This window comes from Danio rerio, chromosome 5, assembly GCF_052040795.2.
Source record: "Danio rerio strain M-AB ecotype USA chromosome 5, GRCz13ab, whole genome shotgun sequence".
Classification (NCBI taxonomy): Eukaryota; Metazoa; Chordata; class Actinopteri; order Cypriniformes; family Danionidae; genus Danio; species Danio rerio.
Window position 1 is genome coordinate 22,025,312 of NC_141025.1, and position 19,252 is coordinate 22,044,563.

General features: G+C 35.5%; 1 protein-coding gene across 50 annotated transcripts in view; it reads right to left on the reverse strand.

The window, feature by feature from the left end:
- Window positions 1-19,252, reverse strand: part of camk2b1 (calcium/calmodulin-dependent protein kinase (CaM kinase) II beta 1) — a 97,666-nt gene that overhangs the window by 46,181 nt on the left and 32,233 nt on the right. For 19 of the 50 annotated variants that reach the window (XM_087252292.1, XM_087252308.1, NM_001443059.1 and 16 more), the window contains 7 exon segments: window positions 7,991-8,093; window positions 7,800-7,883; window positions 5,788-5,882; window positions 3,580-3,702; window positions 3,374-3,457; window positions 3,244-3,286; window positions 334-429 (listed from right to left, as the gene is read on the reverse strand). In XM_087252292.1, the coding sequence (XP_087108418.1) occupies window positions 334-429; window positions 3,244-3,286; window positions 3,374-3,457; window positions 3,580-3,702; window positions 5,788-5,882; window positions 7,800-7,883; window positions 7,991-8,093 (628 nt within the window). 50 annotated transcript variants of the gene reach the window in all.

Consider the following 19,252-nt stretch of genomic DNA (forward strand, 5'->3'; position numbering starts at 1 on the left):
TTCTTTCAATAGACAACAATTCCTAACATAAACTTCAGTGTAGGCAACATCTAGTGTAAATATCTATGGGAAATTAAAAATTAAACAGTAAAAGTTAAAAAATTAACGCAAAAGAAAAAGGTAAGAGAACAGAAAAAAAGGGGTAGAAAAAGACAAAGGTAAGGAAAAGAAGATACACAAATGAAAATAAATTAAACATGAAAAAAAGTAAATAAATAAAATGGAAAAGGACAAAAAAGAAAACCAGCAGCAGACACTGTGCAGAGAGAATAAGGAAATGGGAGGAATATGCAGAGGAGTTTACAGACAGAAAGGGGGAATTGGGCCCTGTACCTTGTTCCACCAGCCCTGCTGTGGTGCCTGCAGCCGCGGCTACTGCAGCCGCAGCCGCAGTGACCGAGGCGGGAGCCGTGGTCTGCCTGCTACCCACTAACACACAGGAGCGTGTTCATCCATACACACACACACATACCAACCCACACACAATCACAAACAAAATGAGAGGGAGGAACAAAGAGAGAGAAAGAGGGAAGAGGCAGAATGAAAGAGAACCATTCATTAGTCTATAGGAGAAGAAGCTGTCAGTTATAAGAACACGTCAAACCAATTTTCTTTTCTTTTTTTATTTCTTTGAGAGACAGGTGGCTCGTAACAAAATGATCCCCACTCAGACAAGACCCATACTGTCATTACAACCAACACACAACAAAGACTCAGAGGGAATCAGTCGTACAAATATTCAAAATGCATTCTTTTTTTCAAATGTCCTCTGCTGAACCATCATCTGAAGCGGTTAAAAGCAAAGCCCTGCATCACAGATCAGATCAGAAAGCAGAAAGTGCTGCTGTAACTACTTGAATTTCCATTAAGAATGCCAGTGAAATAAGAGAAAATTGATAGAGAGGGATGGAGAGATTTTTAAGCCTTCGAATGCATGCTATTCTGTATTATGCATGATATCTGTGACGTCAGAGCTATATGAAAACCGCGAGATGGAGAAGGAAAGGTTGCATGTAGGTGGCAAGCGTAACCTAAATTATAGAGAGAGAGTGGTCCCAAAAAGCACTTACATGTATGAACACTAAAAAATGTCTGAATTTCATTACAACTGACAGTGTTTATTATTAGTCTAGTTATATTTCAAAATAACGATTAAAAACAAACATGACAAAATAAGATGTCGAAGTAATAATTGATTTAAAAAGATTATACCACATTTACATGACTTCTATCTGTGCAATATAATATATTTTGAGAAATATCAGTTTTTTGGTCTATAGGAAGTCTATTGGATCAAATGTCAAAAGCATTACTGCATTATTGAATGTTTGAGGTTGTTATAACTAAATATAATAGATCATAAAAATCAAGTTAGTTTTCAGAGATAATCATTTGCAATACAACTATACATTTTCTAGGCTGCATTTACGCTGCAGATCTTGATGGTCCAAGTCCGATTTTGAGACTGTACAGGGTATATAATCAGTATAACTAACTTAAACAGTTGTAGTTAAATCAATCAGTGGAGCACAACCATGCAGCAGAACTCAGATAAGCTTGGAAGAAACAAAGCTTTTAATAGAATAAATAACGCGGTTGTTTTCAGCCACTGTTTAAGTTCGTCTTTCTCCAACCAGGAGCACGCAAACTTACATTTTCCCATTTTGCCGTCTGTTTCACTCTATGGTTTGGACACATGTGGAGAGCGTCTCATCACGTTGCCGCATTTGTCGCAAATTACGTGACATCAACCAAACGGAGGAGCTTGGCTGGATGCGGCCGGCCCAAACCAATTGCGTGGATCAAGGAAAATAAATATATTATGGATTTTTAGAACACTTTGGACAATGCTTGAACAAAACTTAAGACCTCGTAAAAACGTGATGAAAACTTTTAATACTTTAAGTAATTTTCTCATAATTGGTTTATCAACTTTTAATACTTTAAGAATTGTATACACCCTGCTGTATACAATTGTTTTGATGACCGGCTTACATCCTTTTTGAAAAAGTGACTCGTATCCGATTGTCTGCATTTACACAGCACATGACAAAGGCAAAATGACCAGGAAAAAAAGGAGTGGGCGCTGACTGACTCCATTTCTGTATTTAATCTGTTCTCAGGGTTTACTTTATTATTATTATTATTTTGGGCAAGTTGTTTTACTATAGTTTATGACAGAAAAGTTCTCATTTGGCCATCTTCCTTTAATCTAGACCTTTTTAAACCAGTAGACATTTTGATGTAATATCCATGGCGTGATTTATGCACGTGAGGTATTGCCTATGCAACAGTTTTATATTAGTTTGGTTAAGTGGCAGATGTTGCTCACTCTTCCTCTCTTTTGCTAAAATGCCTAAATACCTGTGCTACTTGACAATATAAAAGCTTTTTTAGTCCTTGTGTATAATATTTAAGGTTTGGGAATCAACTGAAGTTTTAAATGAAAGCCTCAAGAGTTGACATCATTTTCTACAGTTTTTAATGGCACGTGACTCACATTGACAGGTGAAAATCTGATCTACCTGCTTACACTGCAGACACGAGGGCACGGATTCGATTTATATCAGATAAATTTCCACATATGAACAAGGCCTGAATCTGATTCGAGTAAATCAGAATCCATGTGATTTTTTTTTCTGCTTACACATACATGAACCATATTCTATCTGTGCCACATGGGAGAAAAAAAATGGAATTGAATCACTTGAACCATGCAGTGTAAATGCAGCCTGTGATTATGAGGAGTTCTCTTGTGGCTAACTGTGCACAATATTTGTAATTTCTACCAACATTACACTCTATTTTACATCCACTGGTCTTTATAAGTGAAATTAGTTTTAAAAAGTCTTTAAAAAATCTGATTTCAGGTATAATTTGATTTAATTATTATTTATATCACATTCATACATTTTAAAAGCAATAAAAGATCATATTTCAGGGCCACACTATCTACACATACTGTATAAACCCTGCATAGAATGGATGATATTGCCAACAAGTATGTATAACTGTGAGTAAAAGGTTTAGAACACAGACATACATTTCTTTAGTAGACAACAAGTAACAAAAGCACATTAAGATGGAGTGGGGATCTAAAAACACACCAGACGATACCCTGGAGAGCCATGGGAACATACACAGAACAGGCCAATCAGAAAACACACAAATCCTGTCAACTCTGCTGTCAATCAAAACAGTTCAAAGGTTAGATTTCAGCTCTGACTCACACAAGTCACTTACCAGAGAAGTTTCGTGACACAAGCATGGTGGTGAGGATGGCGCCCTGTAAATATAGAGGAAACATTACGTACAGTATGTGTGTGTAAAATTAGAATTGAGCGAGTACGAGTGTGTGATCATGAAAACACACCTTGAGTTTCCTCCTGGCGTTAAACTTCTTCAGGCATTCCACTGTCTCCTGTCTGTGCATCATGGAGGCCACAGTGGAGCGTTGCTATAAAAAAAAATAGTAAAGACAGACAAATTAATACGCAAAAGGTTATTAGTATATATCTAGAGCTGCATTCATCTGGTTTTGTGTTCCGTGTCCCTATGTGCACGCTGGAGAATACGTACGCAGACCCATGGGTGTTTGAGAGCTTCCTGTGCAGTAATTCTCTTGGCAGGGTTGATGGTCAGCATTTGATTGATGAGGTTTTTGGCTTCAGGAGTAACTGTGTCCCATTCTGGAGATGGAAACTACGGAACAAATAATAATAATAATTTTAAAAATCAGAATTATTAATATGTCTTCAAAAAATGAGGCTAAAAAAAGTTGCCCAGTCAATTAGAACTGCACTTCAAATAAACACATGAGAGGGCGTCACGGTGACGTAGCGGGTAGCACGATCGCCTCACAGCACGAAGGGTGTTGGTTTGAGCCACAGCTGAGTCAGTGGGAATTTCTGAGTGGAGTTTGCATGTTCTCCCCATGTTGGCATGGGTTTCCTCCGGGTGCTCCGGTTTCCCCCACAGTCCAAATACATGCTGCATAGGTGAATTTGGTAAGCTAAATTGTCCGTAGTGTATGTGTGTACTGCATAATGGGTGTGTATGGGTGAAACTTATGCTGGATAAGTTGGCGGTTCATTCCGCTGTGGCGACCTCTGAATAATAAAGAGACTAAGCCGAAAATAAAATAAATAAATGACATGTGCACAAACTTTTAACTCAAAAATAAGTATACCTTGGAAAAAACGTAAAATAAAATCTATTCTCTCTTTTTCATTAATTGATAAAATTGTCAAAAAGTATCAGTAATTTGAAAAAAATACTTAAAGGATAGTTCACAAACAAATGAAAATTTACTCGATCATGTGGTTTCAAATCTTTATAAAGTTACTTTTTTCTGCAGAACATAAAATTTAACATTCTAAAGAAAGCTGAAACCACTGACTTCCACACAAGGAAAAACAAATACTGTGGAAGTTAGTGGTTATTGATTTCTATTTTTATTCAATATTTTAATTTGTGTTTAAAATGAAGAAAGTCAAATAGGTTTTGAACAACTGAATGGTGAGTAAATGATGACTATTTTCATTTTTGGGTAAACTATCGCTTAATTTCAATTATAAGCACACAGAGCAAAACCTTTCCTATTTTTTCAGACATATTATCCTTTCGTTGATTACCTGAGAACTTCAAAGTCACTAAGACTAAAAGCATTTCTTTAAGACTGTCTAAACATGAGAAATGCAATCTGCCTTTCTGTAAAATTATTTTGTTTATTATGCCCTTATTTATTTTTTGTTTATTTAATTACAATTTAATTATTTTTATTATAATTTTTCAAGTGGAGTTCTGGATTTGAATTATATGAATGACGTATTGACCTTATTCTAAAGTACGGAAGTGTGCCTGTTGTCGCGATTGTCTTAGAACATCCGATTCAGTCGCCTATGGGAAAAATGACTATGAATAATAAACGGCAGAAAATGGTCAAACTACTTGCTCTACAAACAAATGTTTGCATGACTACACAGACCAAGTAGAATAATATAATAAGAAAATATCAAATTGCAACATCAAGCAGTGTAACAAGCAGTTTTTAATGTCAAAAAAAAGAATGGAAGTGAATTTGACCGGAAGTTGCGAGACAAAAAGATTCAAATGGCAGCGCCCGCTCGTCGGCGGAGAATAAGGTGAATATTATTTTATTACTCAATGTAAATTTCTGATATGTTTTTGCGGTAAAAACGTTAGCATACACAAATACATTTTAAAGAAATGATAAGCACATGATCAGAGACTATAAGCGTAAAATAAAACAACAAAATCTTACTGTGGTATTCTGGACTTGTTATTAAAGGGCTTTTTAGAATGTAAAAATAAAAAATAGTTTATCGTCAATATATTTCTTATTCCATAATAGTATATTTTCATCAAAAGTTGTGACTTCTTTCCTGGAATTCGAAGGAATATTAAACTAGACAGACCTGTACCAGCAGAAAGGTTCAAACACATGATTTTAAACATTATTTGAACTCATTGCGTCGCTGGAGCTTCTCTAAAAAAAAAACATCTCCTGCACTCATGTAACATTCATAAGACAGATATGTTGCACAAGCTGGATAAAATGGGAACATCAAAATGTCACAAGTGCATCTCAAAAGTCAAGATAGGACATGTGTTAGAGAAGCAACTGTATATTCATGAAGTGCATACTTGAAAAACAATGAGAGCAAATGTTAATCAGAACTATAAGTGATTGTGATATAGAAGGGAAAAGAAGATGAGGAAGAAAAAACAACCACAAAAGAAGTACAAAACTGGTTCAATACTCACATCGTAAGCTCCAGCTTTGATCTGTTGGTAAAGTTTGTGCTGATCCTCGTCCCAGAAAGGTGGATATCCAACCAGCAGAATGTACAGAATCACACCTTTAAATAAAAATTGGAAAAATATATTTTTAAATAAATGAAAAATTCCAATGATCGCTATAAGCAGCTATTTTAAGGCTGTTTCAGACACTTTAGGCAAGCTAAATGGTGCTGCCAGCTGATATAATTGGAGTCATATTCAAGAAAAAATTATAAAACAAATGAGGTCGTAGAGCCTCTGTGCTGTTGTTTGCTAGTAGGCTTAATTGGCGCTGTGCAGGTCAACTGAAAATAGTCACTCTCATTGAAAATGAATGGCTTCCTGTCTTTGGAAATCTGTGCCTGTCCTTTTCCTGTGTAAACATTCATTTAGAACCCTGGTGGAAAATAGCTCTTAAACCTAGCCTTAAATTGTTCTTTTATAAGGCACTTTTAAAGAAAACAAATTATGTACAAAGTGCTGTAAAAGCAAGTGTCCAAAATCCCTGCTAAAACAAACCAGCCAGCCCAAAAAAGAAGAGAATGGAAAACCAACTTTAGCTAATAAGACCAAAAGTTGTGCTAGACTTCATTTTTGTAAAAAAATTCTGCAATAATCAACGATATTTTATGTGTAGTGATATTTTACATAACACAGACTAGCCTGGTTTCCATGACACATTTGCACAAAACTTTTGCATTGTCTTTTGAATGGGACGTCAAAATGATGCCATTTCCACCAACCAATGTTATGCGATAAAAAAAAAATCATTTTGTGATAAGTCATCACAAAAATATAACAACGAATGTTGGTAGTTTTATATTTATCAGCCACATAAAAAATTATTTGTACTCCAGTGAAATGTTTTTTTTTTTTTGTGCTGTTTAGTGAAGAGAATTTTTAACACTTAAAATAACAGTTTTAATAAGTGATTTTGATTATTAATTTCTTTGGTCTTAGGTGTTGAGAATACATCATATTTTACTAGTTATTTCTCAAGATACTAGTATTCAGCATAAGTGCAATTTAAAGACTTAACTAGGAAAATTAAGTTAAATAGACAAGTTAGTTTAATTAGGCAAGCCATTGGACAAGCGGCTAATAATATTCACTTTAAATAATTTTTTTAAAATTCTTTTTTTTTTCCAGCCAAACTAAAAGAAATAAGACATTCACCAGAAGAACAAAAATATTATAGGAAATAATGTGGAAAAACTAAATAAATTTGGGCATCAAGAGAAAACACAAAGCAGACAGCTCTCATTTCGACTTATTTCTTAAATATTTGCAAACCATGTAGATTAACAGAGATATTGAACTGTGGCGAGTGAGAGGTACTGCAAGAATGGTGTGTAAATGCTGCTGTGTATTTGATAAATGTGTCAAGTACTGTATTCTTGACACATTTGTACTGTTGTCTTTGGCTTTTTGTCCTCTGCTGCTATCAGTCTGTTCTTTTTTTTTTTAACTGTATTTTATGTATGAAAGTGTATTTAATGTTTAATGCTTAGCTTCTATTTTAGGTGTGACTTTTTAACATTCTGTAAGGGGTCTACAGATGAAAACTAGCCATTCTTGGCTAATTCTGGCACCGTAATGTTTATTAATGTGCATTGACCCTGTAAACAATTAAACTAAACTAAACTATTTGTGCAGCACTAGTTTTAAAACCTCTAAGCCAGGGGTGTCCAAACTCGGTCCTGGAGGGCCGGTGTCCTGCAGATTTTAGTTCTAACCCCAATTAAACACACCTGAACCAGCTTATCAAGCTCTTTCTAGGTATACTAGAAACTTTCAGGAAGGCGTGTTAAAGAGAGTTGGGAGCTAAAATATGCAGGACACCGGAGTTTGGACACCCCTGCCCTAAGCTATATTTCTTCAGCAGGAGTGGTGGAGAGTTGAGTAGACCTTTTTTGATTTTGGAGCACAACACAGAGACCTCATGTTGCCCTCATCACAAGGATCATGTGCTTGTCACTGCATTTGAGTTTATTTACCACAGGCCCAGATGTCCACTGGTTTGCCATATGCCTCCTTTCTCAGCACCTCGGGGGACAGGTAACCTGGTGTCCCGGCAAATCCTGTACGACACAGTCAAGCACACATAATTTGACATACTATACTCTATAAGGTAAAAGTAAGGTAAAATCATGTAGGAGCATCGCTCCATGCAATGTAGATTACATACCAAACCATGCCTGCTGGTCTCCCTGCACCTCAATGGCCAGTCCAAAGTCGGCCAGCTTCACAGCAGCGTTCTTGCATTTACTGGCCAAGAGCAGATTCTCTGGCTGAGGGGAAAATGAAGACAACATTTCTCCTGCCTTAAACACACTCACAAAAACAGACTCTCTGTGCATGCTGACACACTCCACAAGAATAGACCATCAGGTATCCATGTTTCTAGCATACACTCAAAGAATAGATTTTGCTGTTTGATCAAACTACATACAGCACAATTCTTGCGTTTTTTTTTTTTTTGTTTTTTTGGGACAACTTAATTGTTTTATGTTTAATCCACTTAAATTTGCTGGTTTGTGTTGGGACAACATAACTGAATTGTGTGGAACCCTGCATTTTCTTACGGTGTAAAACTAGCGGCCATTTAACATTGCTGATTTATACTGATTCTAGGAAATATTTGTTGAATATTGGGTTTAGAGAACTTTGAGAGCACGATGCTGCAGAAAACACTGTGTTTGTCTTGAGCGGTAAGAAGGGAATGCGTGAGTGCGCGTGTTTTCCTCCCAACTGACCCAGATTATCTAGCCTCATTATTCTCTGTCACTGATGGATGCTAATAATGTGATATCCCCTCAAGTGCCTGTGATGCTTCCACTAGCACAGGCTTGACACCATCTTATAAATCATAATGCTAGCAACTCTGTAAATGCAGGCTAACAAACCGAATACACACCAGTCTCTCACACACATACACACACCTTAAGCACTGCACCAGATATTCAAATCTCAAACAGATTTCCCTGCATTGCAGTGTCTGGAGGATCTAACATCCACTTCCCTCACTCTTGTTTTTCACATTGTCGACTGCAAGTACAACGACCAAAGAGCTACACTGTAAAAAAATATCAGTAAGTTAGCAGTGATTCATGTTTTTATTTTTCACGTTTTTTTATGCATTTAAATTGCATGTTGGGACCTAGATTTTTCTTCCAACAACTTTTAACCTTGAGGAAAAAAAGACTTTTAGTAACATTTTTAATAGTTTAAAGAGATATATTGTCTGGGTTATTTAACATTTTTCTGTTATTTTACAGACTTGTTGCTCTCTATATTAGCTGTTACACACAATATTATTTCCAACTACTCAAATGTCAATAAAAGTCACTTTGTCGTAGAGTTGAATATTCAACATCAATAGTCAACAGAGCAGAGATCAAGCTCCCATAATTCAATTCACATAGGTAAATAAACTAATTTTATAGTGCATGATGGAAAAAAACATGTACACTGCTGTCTAAACACCATGTGATTATAAAACTATAATTTAAAAACATATACATACACACATCTACACACACAAACACACACACATATACATATATATATATATATATACACACACACACACACACGCACACGCACACGCACACGCACACACACACACACACTTTTATTTTCAACGTTCTGTAAAATAAGCTAATAATAGGTGTGTGAATGTATATTTAAAAGTATTATTTGTATATTTGTGTGTGATTCTGTTGTTTTTTAGCCTATTTATACGAGACTTCACGTTATTTATGTTTTACAATTCCTAAATACCTTGATTTTTGTGTACAACATATATACAGGTTTACAAAATACTATCCTAATTACCTTGAAATTAAATATTTTGATCTCACAAGTTTGTTCATTTTCTTCTCTTAGTCCCTTTATTAATCAGGGGTCGCCACAGCGGAATAAACCGCCAACAACTTATCCAGCACGTTGTTATGCAGCGTATGCCCTTCCAGCTGTAACCCATCACTGGAAAACATCCATACACATTCACACACACACTGGACACAATTTAGCTTACCCAATTCACCTGCCCCAGGTCCTTGGACTTGTGGGGGAAACCGGAGCACCCGGAGGAAACCCAAGCGAATACAGGGAGAAGATACAAACTCCACATAGAAATGCCAACTGACCCAGCTGAGGCTCGAACCAGCGACCTTCTTGCTGTGAGGCAACAGCACTATCTACTGCGCCAACGCCTCGCCCTCATAAGTTTCAGTGATAGTTCATTTTATAGAACTTTTAAAGCTGTAGATAAACAAAGTGACTTTTACTGAGATTGTTAGTTTGAAACTATATATTGTTTGGGCTGGTCATGAAAACTATGGTACAAAAAGTGGGCAATGAGTATATTTATAAAAACTACCAGACAAAAGTCTTGTTGTTGATCCTAGTTGTAAGAGCAACAAACAATAAGTTGACTTCTAGTTGATCATTTGGAAAAGTGGCAGAAAGTAGATTTTTCTGATGAATCATCTGTTGCACTGCATCCCAATCATGACAAATGCTGCAGAAGACCTATAGGAACCCGAATGGACCCAAGATTCTCATAGAAATTGGTCAAGTTTGGTGAAGGAAAAATCATGGTTTGTTCCACATCAAAGTTCCTGAAAGCAAAGAAGGTCAAGGTGATCCAGGATTGGCCAGCTCAGGCACCAGACATGAAACTTAATGAGCATGTCTGGGGTAAGATGAAGGAGGAGGCATTGAAGATGAATCCAAAGAATTTTGGTAAAATCTGGGAGTCCTGCAAGAATGCTTTCTTCGTCATTTCAGATGACTTTACTTATTAATTTTTTGAGTCCCTGCAGATATGTATGGAAGCTCATGGCAGTCATACACAATATTAATTCTTTTTCCACAGCACCATGACTTTATATTCTATACTGTACATTATTTCTGTTAAGTGACAAGACTTTTGTCTAAGCAAAGTCAGGACTCACTGTCCTAATTAAATAATTAAAAATCAACGCATAATCATATTTTATTTTGGTAAAATAAGCATAATCTAGAGGCCTTTGCCTTTCATATAAGTCACTTCTGATTTAAAATGATCAACTAGAAGTCAAGTTATTATTTGTTGTTGCTAAACTTAGATAGGTGACAAGTCTTTTGTCAGGTAGTGTAAATATATATTTTTGTTATTTTACAGAAGCATTTCTTATGCATTCAATGTAGTAAATACATCTATAGATTGCAACAATGCAGAGCCAATTTGGCACATTTATTTTTATTCAATGAGTATCTACTTTCATTGTTATCGCTGTTCCATAATTCTTTTACAAAATCACCCCAACAACAACATCTAGATTTTGTCTCCATCTCTTCCGATAAAGAATAGAAAAGTAGAGTGCTGCCAAAAAATACTAATATTAAAAACGAAGAAGAAAAAAAGCAAAAGAAAAAGGAGGTTAAACATGCACGCTGCTGAGGGCTGGAACACCGGGAGCTAATCCCAGCCTTAAAGCTCAGTGGTGGGAGGAATTTTGATGAACAGCACCCTCTGAGAGCAAATCTAGCAAAGAAGATCTGCCAAAAAGCTCTCTCCAGCACTATTTCATGAACGCATAACCTCTGCAGTAAAATCCATAGCTTGACTTCCGCACTAAAATCTCTCCATCATGTGCACAGCTAAAGTACATGTTTACATGTGTACGCTGATAACCACACACACACACATGGTAAACTGGTTAAATTGGTTAAGCTCCCTAGTTTAGCATGTCTATTTTTGTGTCCGTTTATGTGTGTGCTGCTCTTTTCTGCAGTGGCTTTCCTGTCATGCCTACTCAGATTCCTGCTGTGGAGAAGCGTGTGCCCCAAGCTTCCATTTAAAAGGGCACTCCAGTGTGGGCAGACACTGATAGCGTGAAACCAGAGTGCTGGTACTGTCAGAGTCGAGTATGAAGCTGACCGCAGTAACACCGTTTAGAGCTTTCACTTGATTTCTTTTTCTGGAAACTGCTACCTTACAACTGAAGTTTAAATCAGATCTATACCAATACATTATGTTGTTTCTGTACATTTTCTAAATAGAATAGTTGATTTGAGTAAAATTCATTTTGAAAAGCTGAAATGGCTCTGCATCTACTTAGCTAGCAATACTGTACTTAGATAAGCCATGATACTTGAGCATGATGTGCCTGAATTGAACCAAATAGCACCAAAATTGATGCTAAAGTATATGAATAAACAATTTAAGTCATTTTGATGCCAAATTTGACAACATCTGATTTTAAAAACATAATTTGTATAATAGAAGGCATCGGGAAAAGTAAATAAATAAATAAAAATCTACAACACTTTAATGAAATGCTGCAATTATGTAAAGTTTAATCAGCTAAGAGGTCAGGTAGTGATGCATTGATCTACTCACAAGTGCATAATTCATGAAACTGCTGAATGTAGTAAAATTTGAGAGAACATATTTTATGTTTTCTCCTCAGAGCAAAGACTACACTGTGTTTCTTCAATGAAAACCTTTTAAAGAATAATATTGGTGGATTAATAATTAGTTCAGATTTCAGCATCTGGCAGCAAAGTATATATAAAAGACATATATATCAGGATGTAACGTTGACTGTTCAGACTCAAATAATTAAAGCACACAATACAAAGTGCATAATTTTTTCAAATCACTATAAAGGATTTGTGCGTTCTGAAGAAAACCTGCAGATAAACATGTGATATAACATTACAGATACACAGTTCAAAAACCACTTTCACATGCAAATGAGACAAAGACGAGACAAACATGCAAAACTTTAAAAAACAATTTCTATAATCATTACAACAGAAAAACATGCAGCATTCATTCTGAAGCACTTTCCAAGCATCACCCTTTTCCACCAACAAACCGCAAAGCATTAATTACCTGTCCACACAGAAGGCATAGGCGCTTCTTGGCAGTCAAGATAAGCAGGCTAATTTATGAGCGGCGCTTTGCTCTGTAATCAAACTGCAAAAGCATGCTAGGTAGCGTGACATTAGTCGAATTATATCTAGGAACAACATTTCCCAGAAGCACGCTGCATTTTAGAGGAAGTCAAAGGTCAGAAGGGAGCAGTCAAATACCATTACGGTGCACTCAAACCTGGACATGATGACTGGTCTGGGACCCTGATGTCTACACTGACTCTCTAAGAGCAGTCTAGATTAAAGTTACATTGTCGTGCTTTATTAAATTTGGCCTATATTCCCATTTCAGAAGTTTCTACTTGGATGTTTCTTTAAAGTGCACAAGAGACATTAGTTCTCATTGAAAAAATGAAGGTTGCTCTTTAATCAGTCCCAGTAGCACGACCTTACCTGAACATTCATGATAGTGAATTGATCACCAGCAATGGCCACAAACAGCAACACAAACACGCGTTTGCTGCGCACTATCACTGTGTGAATCCAGACTGACCTCCAATGCAAAGAATTTTTCCAGCAATTTTCATAATGAAACCAAACCTGCTATTATGTCAGTCTTCGTTAAATCGACACAGCGGTAGTCACAGATTTCCAAATGTACCAACTTTCATGAGCACATACACTTGTTTACACACTTGAAGGACAGCGATGACATCACATTCGTCACTTACCTTCAGGTCTCGGTGCACCACACCCATTTGATGGCAGTGAAGCACCGCCTCCAGGATCTGCTGGATGCAGTGACTGCATGCAAACAGCAGGGGGCGCAGGTTAGTCTGAGCAGCGCCACAGTCACGTGCACAGGCCAAGAGGCGAGGGGGATTTGGGGAAGGTAAAAGTGTCAAAGGGAAGGGGCTGGGCATCTCTCTAGACTCTAGCCTTGCCTCCATGTAACTAAATACTAGTATAAATTTACAAAAATAGCAACCCCTTTAACAAAAAAAATAAATAAATAAAATAAAACTGAGCTTGATTTTACTTACTGTTAAACAGCAAAAACATCTAAAAATTAGGTCCATGGAAGCAACGCTGTAAGCCCACTGAGAGTTTAGGAATGATTGTTCTTAATTTCTTTTGTTGAGAAATTGTCAATTGAGCACATGAGAATTTGACTGAATCGTTAGCAGAGCCCTATTGTATCAAAAAACATAGTAGTAAATTAGATAATAGTTTCAAACATTTATAAATGCAGTGTACGTTTTACTACTATGAACAACTTAATTGGATTTTTTAGGGGTCTATTCACTCAAGGAAAATCCATTAGTTCCATTAGTTCACTTGCTTTTTTGTGCATTTTGTGCGCTTCACTTTAAAGGCTGATTTATACTTTCACCTGGCACAGCGTCACAGACCTCTGCTGACTGTGCATGCACCTCACCAAACGGATGAGGCTTTTATACTTGACGTGTTTGTTGTGATATTCATAGAAGGATAAACATAGAAGTAGAAAGTTTCCAGAACTACGTCATATCAATAATATCATTCAAAACTTTTTTATATAAAAAAATATTATTAATAATAATAGTAATAAAATATTTTTTAAAGATTTATATATATATATATATATATATATATATATATATATATATATATATATATATATATATATATATATATATATATATATATATATATATATATATATATATATATTTGTTTTTTATCAAACTTTGATGCATCACTTGCTTTTGTTCTTATCTTGGAGGACAGGTCTACCTATTAAAGTTTATTTAAAATATTGAAGAAAAAAGAACATGGGTTGCTCTACAAATATTTTTATTATGGCAGAAGGTAGACACATTACTGTCTGACTAGTTTGTTTCTTCTACTTGTTTGCTAAAACTCAATAATGCCTACATTCCTGATCATCATCACCAATAAAGCCTAGAAAAACAGGCCATCAGTATATTGTAAACCAATTCTAATATTATTTTCCAGTTATCAAAGAAATTATTTTACTTCATTTTAGTTATGGTTTAGTTATATATATATATATATATATATATATATATATATATATATATATATATATATATATATATATATATATATATATATAAAAGTGTAAAACTTATGAATGGTGAGAAAACACATTCTGTAATTGTTAATTAAAACCACCTGGGTCTCCACTTTTGCCATGGCCTCTCTTTTTGGTTTTAACAAACATATCCCTCAAGTTTTTCTAAACTTTAACAAAAACGTTCCTCCTTTCTCGCTGCTGTTGCAATTTCCAACCAAGGATTATTAACCATCAGGTTATCCATATGATCATGCATGGACGGATCATAGAGATGTCTGTACAGGTGTACCCATTTCAGACAAAATATATTAAAATTGATTCATTTTTAACTCAAAATAAATTCGGTGCCACACAAACTGTTCGCTCGAGTATGAAAAAATTGTGCACTCTGCCAGTCGAAATCATGTCGTGCACACCCAAAGCGAACCTCTGCAAACATGGCAAAGGCAACACAGTCCTCACGCACAATCATGCAAACTAGTGAAAGGGTTGTGTATAAATCAGCCTTTACACTGCACTTTTGTAAAGTGAAGCAGAAACCACTAAACAAAACCAAACGTGTGATAAAGTCAGTTGTTTATTGGACAGAAATGCCTGCACTTCTGGGGCGTGGTGTCTGCCGTGCAACAATCAGATGCAATGTCTGAAGAACCGCTACTGACAAACTTTTGCTGTAGTTCTGAGGGACTGTTCACATATCATGTCTTTTGCTTGCACATGTTCTTTATTTAGACGAACGCAAAGAAATGTTCATATTTAGTCAAATGTAAAACAGTCAAACACCACAACATCTTTCTCTTTTACCAAGAAATAAACTTGCATCAGAACTAGAGCTGTGGCATAGACTGGGATTTGTTGGTGGTGATACATTAGAGCATGTGGCTGATGATTGCTTAGCAATGGCAGACACCACTAGTGCACGACTCAAACTACAGGATCCAGATTGAGGTCACACCTTAAACAAGGGGCGTCAAACTCAGATCTTGGAGGGCCGCAGCCCTGCACAGTTTAGTTCCAAACCTGCTTCAACACACTTGCCTACAAGTTTCAAACAAGCCTGAAGGACTCAATTAGTTTGATCAGGTGTGTTTAATTAGGGTTGGAAGTAAACTGTGCACAGCTCCAGCCCTCCAGGAACCAAGTTTGACACCGGTGCCTTAAACCATACTAGAGTTTATTTGAGGGTCAAGACCACCTCTGCAGCTGGGTCTCAGTCGGTTTGTTAGATGTGCACCCGAGTGCAATTTTTGTATTCAAGACTTTACCTACACACTAAAAATTGTGTATTTTGACAGAGTGGTTGTCATAACCAATAATAAACAGTGTAATCCAAATAAGGCTTTAGGTGTTTACATGACCTAGACACAACCAATTATAATCATAAATTCTAAATCATACATGTATATTCAATCTGACTTATTAAACAATTTTTTTATGCCAATGTAATGTAATCTACAACATTATGGCAGCTTCCTTTACCCTCTGGAGGTTTGCTAATTGCTTCTTGCAGATTTACTCTGCTCTTCCCCAGAGCAGTAAAAGAGGTTCTCAGAAATTAAATTATAGATGAACACAACTGTACTTCTATACAGCATTTGACAAAATATAGTGACATAAGCATGTAACATGGTTTGAGTGCATGTTTTATAGCAGCAAATATGAGCTGGTTGAAAAGAAAGTCCTGTTTGTTGTTTTGCACTAGAACGGTCTAGTCAGGGAAAAGTGCAGGCATGATGGTTTCATTATTTAACATCTCAAAACAATATTTGACACCCAAGTGACAATACACTGAGGGTCAGTGTGGTGTGTGGAGAAATAGGTGACAATAATTGTGCATATCAATTAATGCAGTAAATAGCTCTCTGGATTAAAGCTATACTAATATACAGCACATCCCTTGAGTGTGCCGTTTGAAGAGGGAAAAATCCCCAATAAGGGGGCTTTAAAGCTGTTCTAGAATCACACAGCACATGGAGAGTGAACAGTATGTAGACTTGTGAGGAAAAAAAGTGAGAGCTGTGTGTGTGAGAATGAAATTAACTGCAGGGAAATCGAAAGTGGCATATTCACCTACTCTGTGATTCAGAAGTTTAGGGTTTGAATTATTTGACAAATCCATGCCTTAATTCAGCAATTAATTTGTGAACATAAAAGTCAAATAAAGACAACTATAACAATGCATCATATTTATATAAATGCTTTATTTTTTTAATGCATTTTAGAATTTAGGTGAACAATCAAAAAGAGTAACGAGTTCCACAAAATTTGGCTGTGCAATTATTTTTTAAATGTAAAAATTTACATATTAATACACATTTGTTAAGGATTGTGTGACACCGAACGCTGCATTAATGACAGAAAATTTAGCTTTGCCATCACAGGGATTTAAAAAAAAAAAGATAAAGGTATTTTAACTTGTAATAATAATAATAATAATAATATTTTAAATAGTAAAAACTGTATTTGTTTATTATTACTGTGATATTACTGTTTTTTTTATATTATTAGGGTATCATAAATTATTACCCCAGCCTACACTTTTAATTAACTTTCAGAAGGATTAGAAAGTCTTGAAGAATTAAAAACATTATTATGGAAATCAAATGCATTTCAGCTAAATATAAATGTTATAATGAGAGGAATATTTTAATATAGGCTTTTTAAAAGTAGCCTAACATTAAATTTAATAAAAGCTCCAAAAGTAATTTGCACTTTTTTTTTTGGAATCAAGCTTTGCATTGGACACTATTACCCTTGAAGCAAATTTCATAAGTCCAATCAATATTAAGTAGCCATTTTACAGACCCTTTATCCAAATCGAATGGCAAAGTTATACCATGAAATTTAAGAAGACACCGTTTAATTTTTAATTAGAATCATTTCAATGATTGGTCAAAAATATATAACCATATTTACAGTTGGAGTCAGAATAATTAGCCCCCCTTTAATTTCTTTTTTAAATATTTCCCAAATGATGTTTAACAGAGCAAGAACATTTTTCACAGTATGTCTGATAATATTTATTTTCTTCTGGGGAATGTCTTATTCATTTTATTTCGCCTGGAATAAAAGCAGTTTTGAATATTTTAAAAGCCATATTAAGGTCACTATTATTAGCCCCTTTAAGCTATATATATTTTTTCGATAGTCTACAGAACAAATCATCATTATACAACAACTTGCCTAATTACCCTAACCTGCCTAGTTAACCCAATTAACCTAGTTAAGCCTTAAAATGTCACTTTCAACTGTATAGAAGTGTCTTAAAGAATATCTAGTCAAATATTATTTACTGTCTATCATGGCAAAGATAAAATAAATCCGTTATTATAAATGAGCCATCAAAACAAGTATGTTTAGAAATGTGTAGAAAAAAATCTTCTCTTCGTTAAACAGAAATTGGGGAAAAAAATAAACAGGGGACTAATAATTCTGACTTCAACTGTATAAGATCACTCTGTCAATATGTTCTGCCATAGAAAGGCAAAAATCAGTATAAAAGTTCTGACATAAAAGCGGAAGCCATTTAAAGCAATCTAGTCTTAATGACCATATTTAATCTTTAACGCAGCGTTCTGAGCTGCATTACTGATAGGGACAGTGCTGCATAAATAACGTTATAGCTGTGATTATTATTATCCATGTGCAGTGTGTGCTGCATATGTGTAAAGTTCTGGCATGGCAGTAAAGTTCAGGGCTGTAAATTAAAGTGCTGCATTCACTTTCTAAATGTCTCCGATTAAAAGAGCGTAGAGCATGACATACGGTCATGGCTTATGTGTAAGACAGGACACCTCAGAATAAAACCCATTACTGAGAGTCTGTTTACGCTGCCTTTAAATTCATGAATGCATATAGTAATATTTCTATATATAAATATATTAAAAACATGTAAGGTTTTGTGCATTTATCATCGCGCGCCTATGTGTGTGTATTTCTTCACACCTCCCCCAGTGTCAGCTGCTGATCGTGGCTGCTCTGCAAGAGTAGATGTGTGTGTGTGTGTGTGTGTGTGTGTGTGTGTGTGTGTGTGTGTGTGTGTGTGTGATTTTGTGTGCGAGCAAGTGAATGTGTGTAGTGGTGCGACAGGAAGTGTCACTGTGTTTCAGCACAAAATCTCCAGTCGAAAGAACTGCTGTGGACATGAAAATGTCTAAAAATGTACCGAAACCCACAGGGCTGCATTCTCTAACACTCGCTTTATATAAAGTAGGGCCGTACACATAATTAAATCATGATATTATAGAGTAGTGTCTATGAATATTAATGTACAAAAAGACAAATGAAGTTCATATAGAGTTTGTCTTATTCAAGAATGCAAGATGCTTGTTTTGTTTTCAGGGTCTATCATCGATCTATATAACATACAAACACATGAACTTCATCTCATTTTCATATAATCATAAAAAAGCAGAAAAATGAAAAATCAACAGAAATTCTGAAAAATAATATAAACATTTTCACTTTCAGAATGTTTATATTAAAAGTTGTAAAAAAATT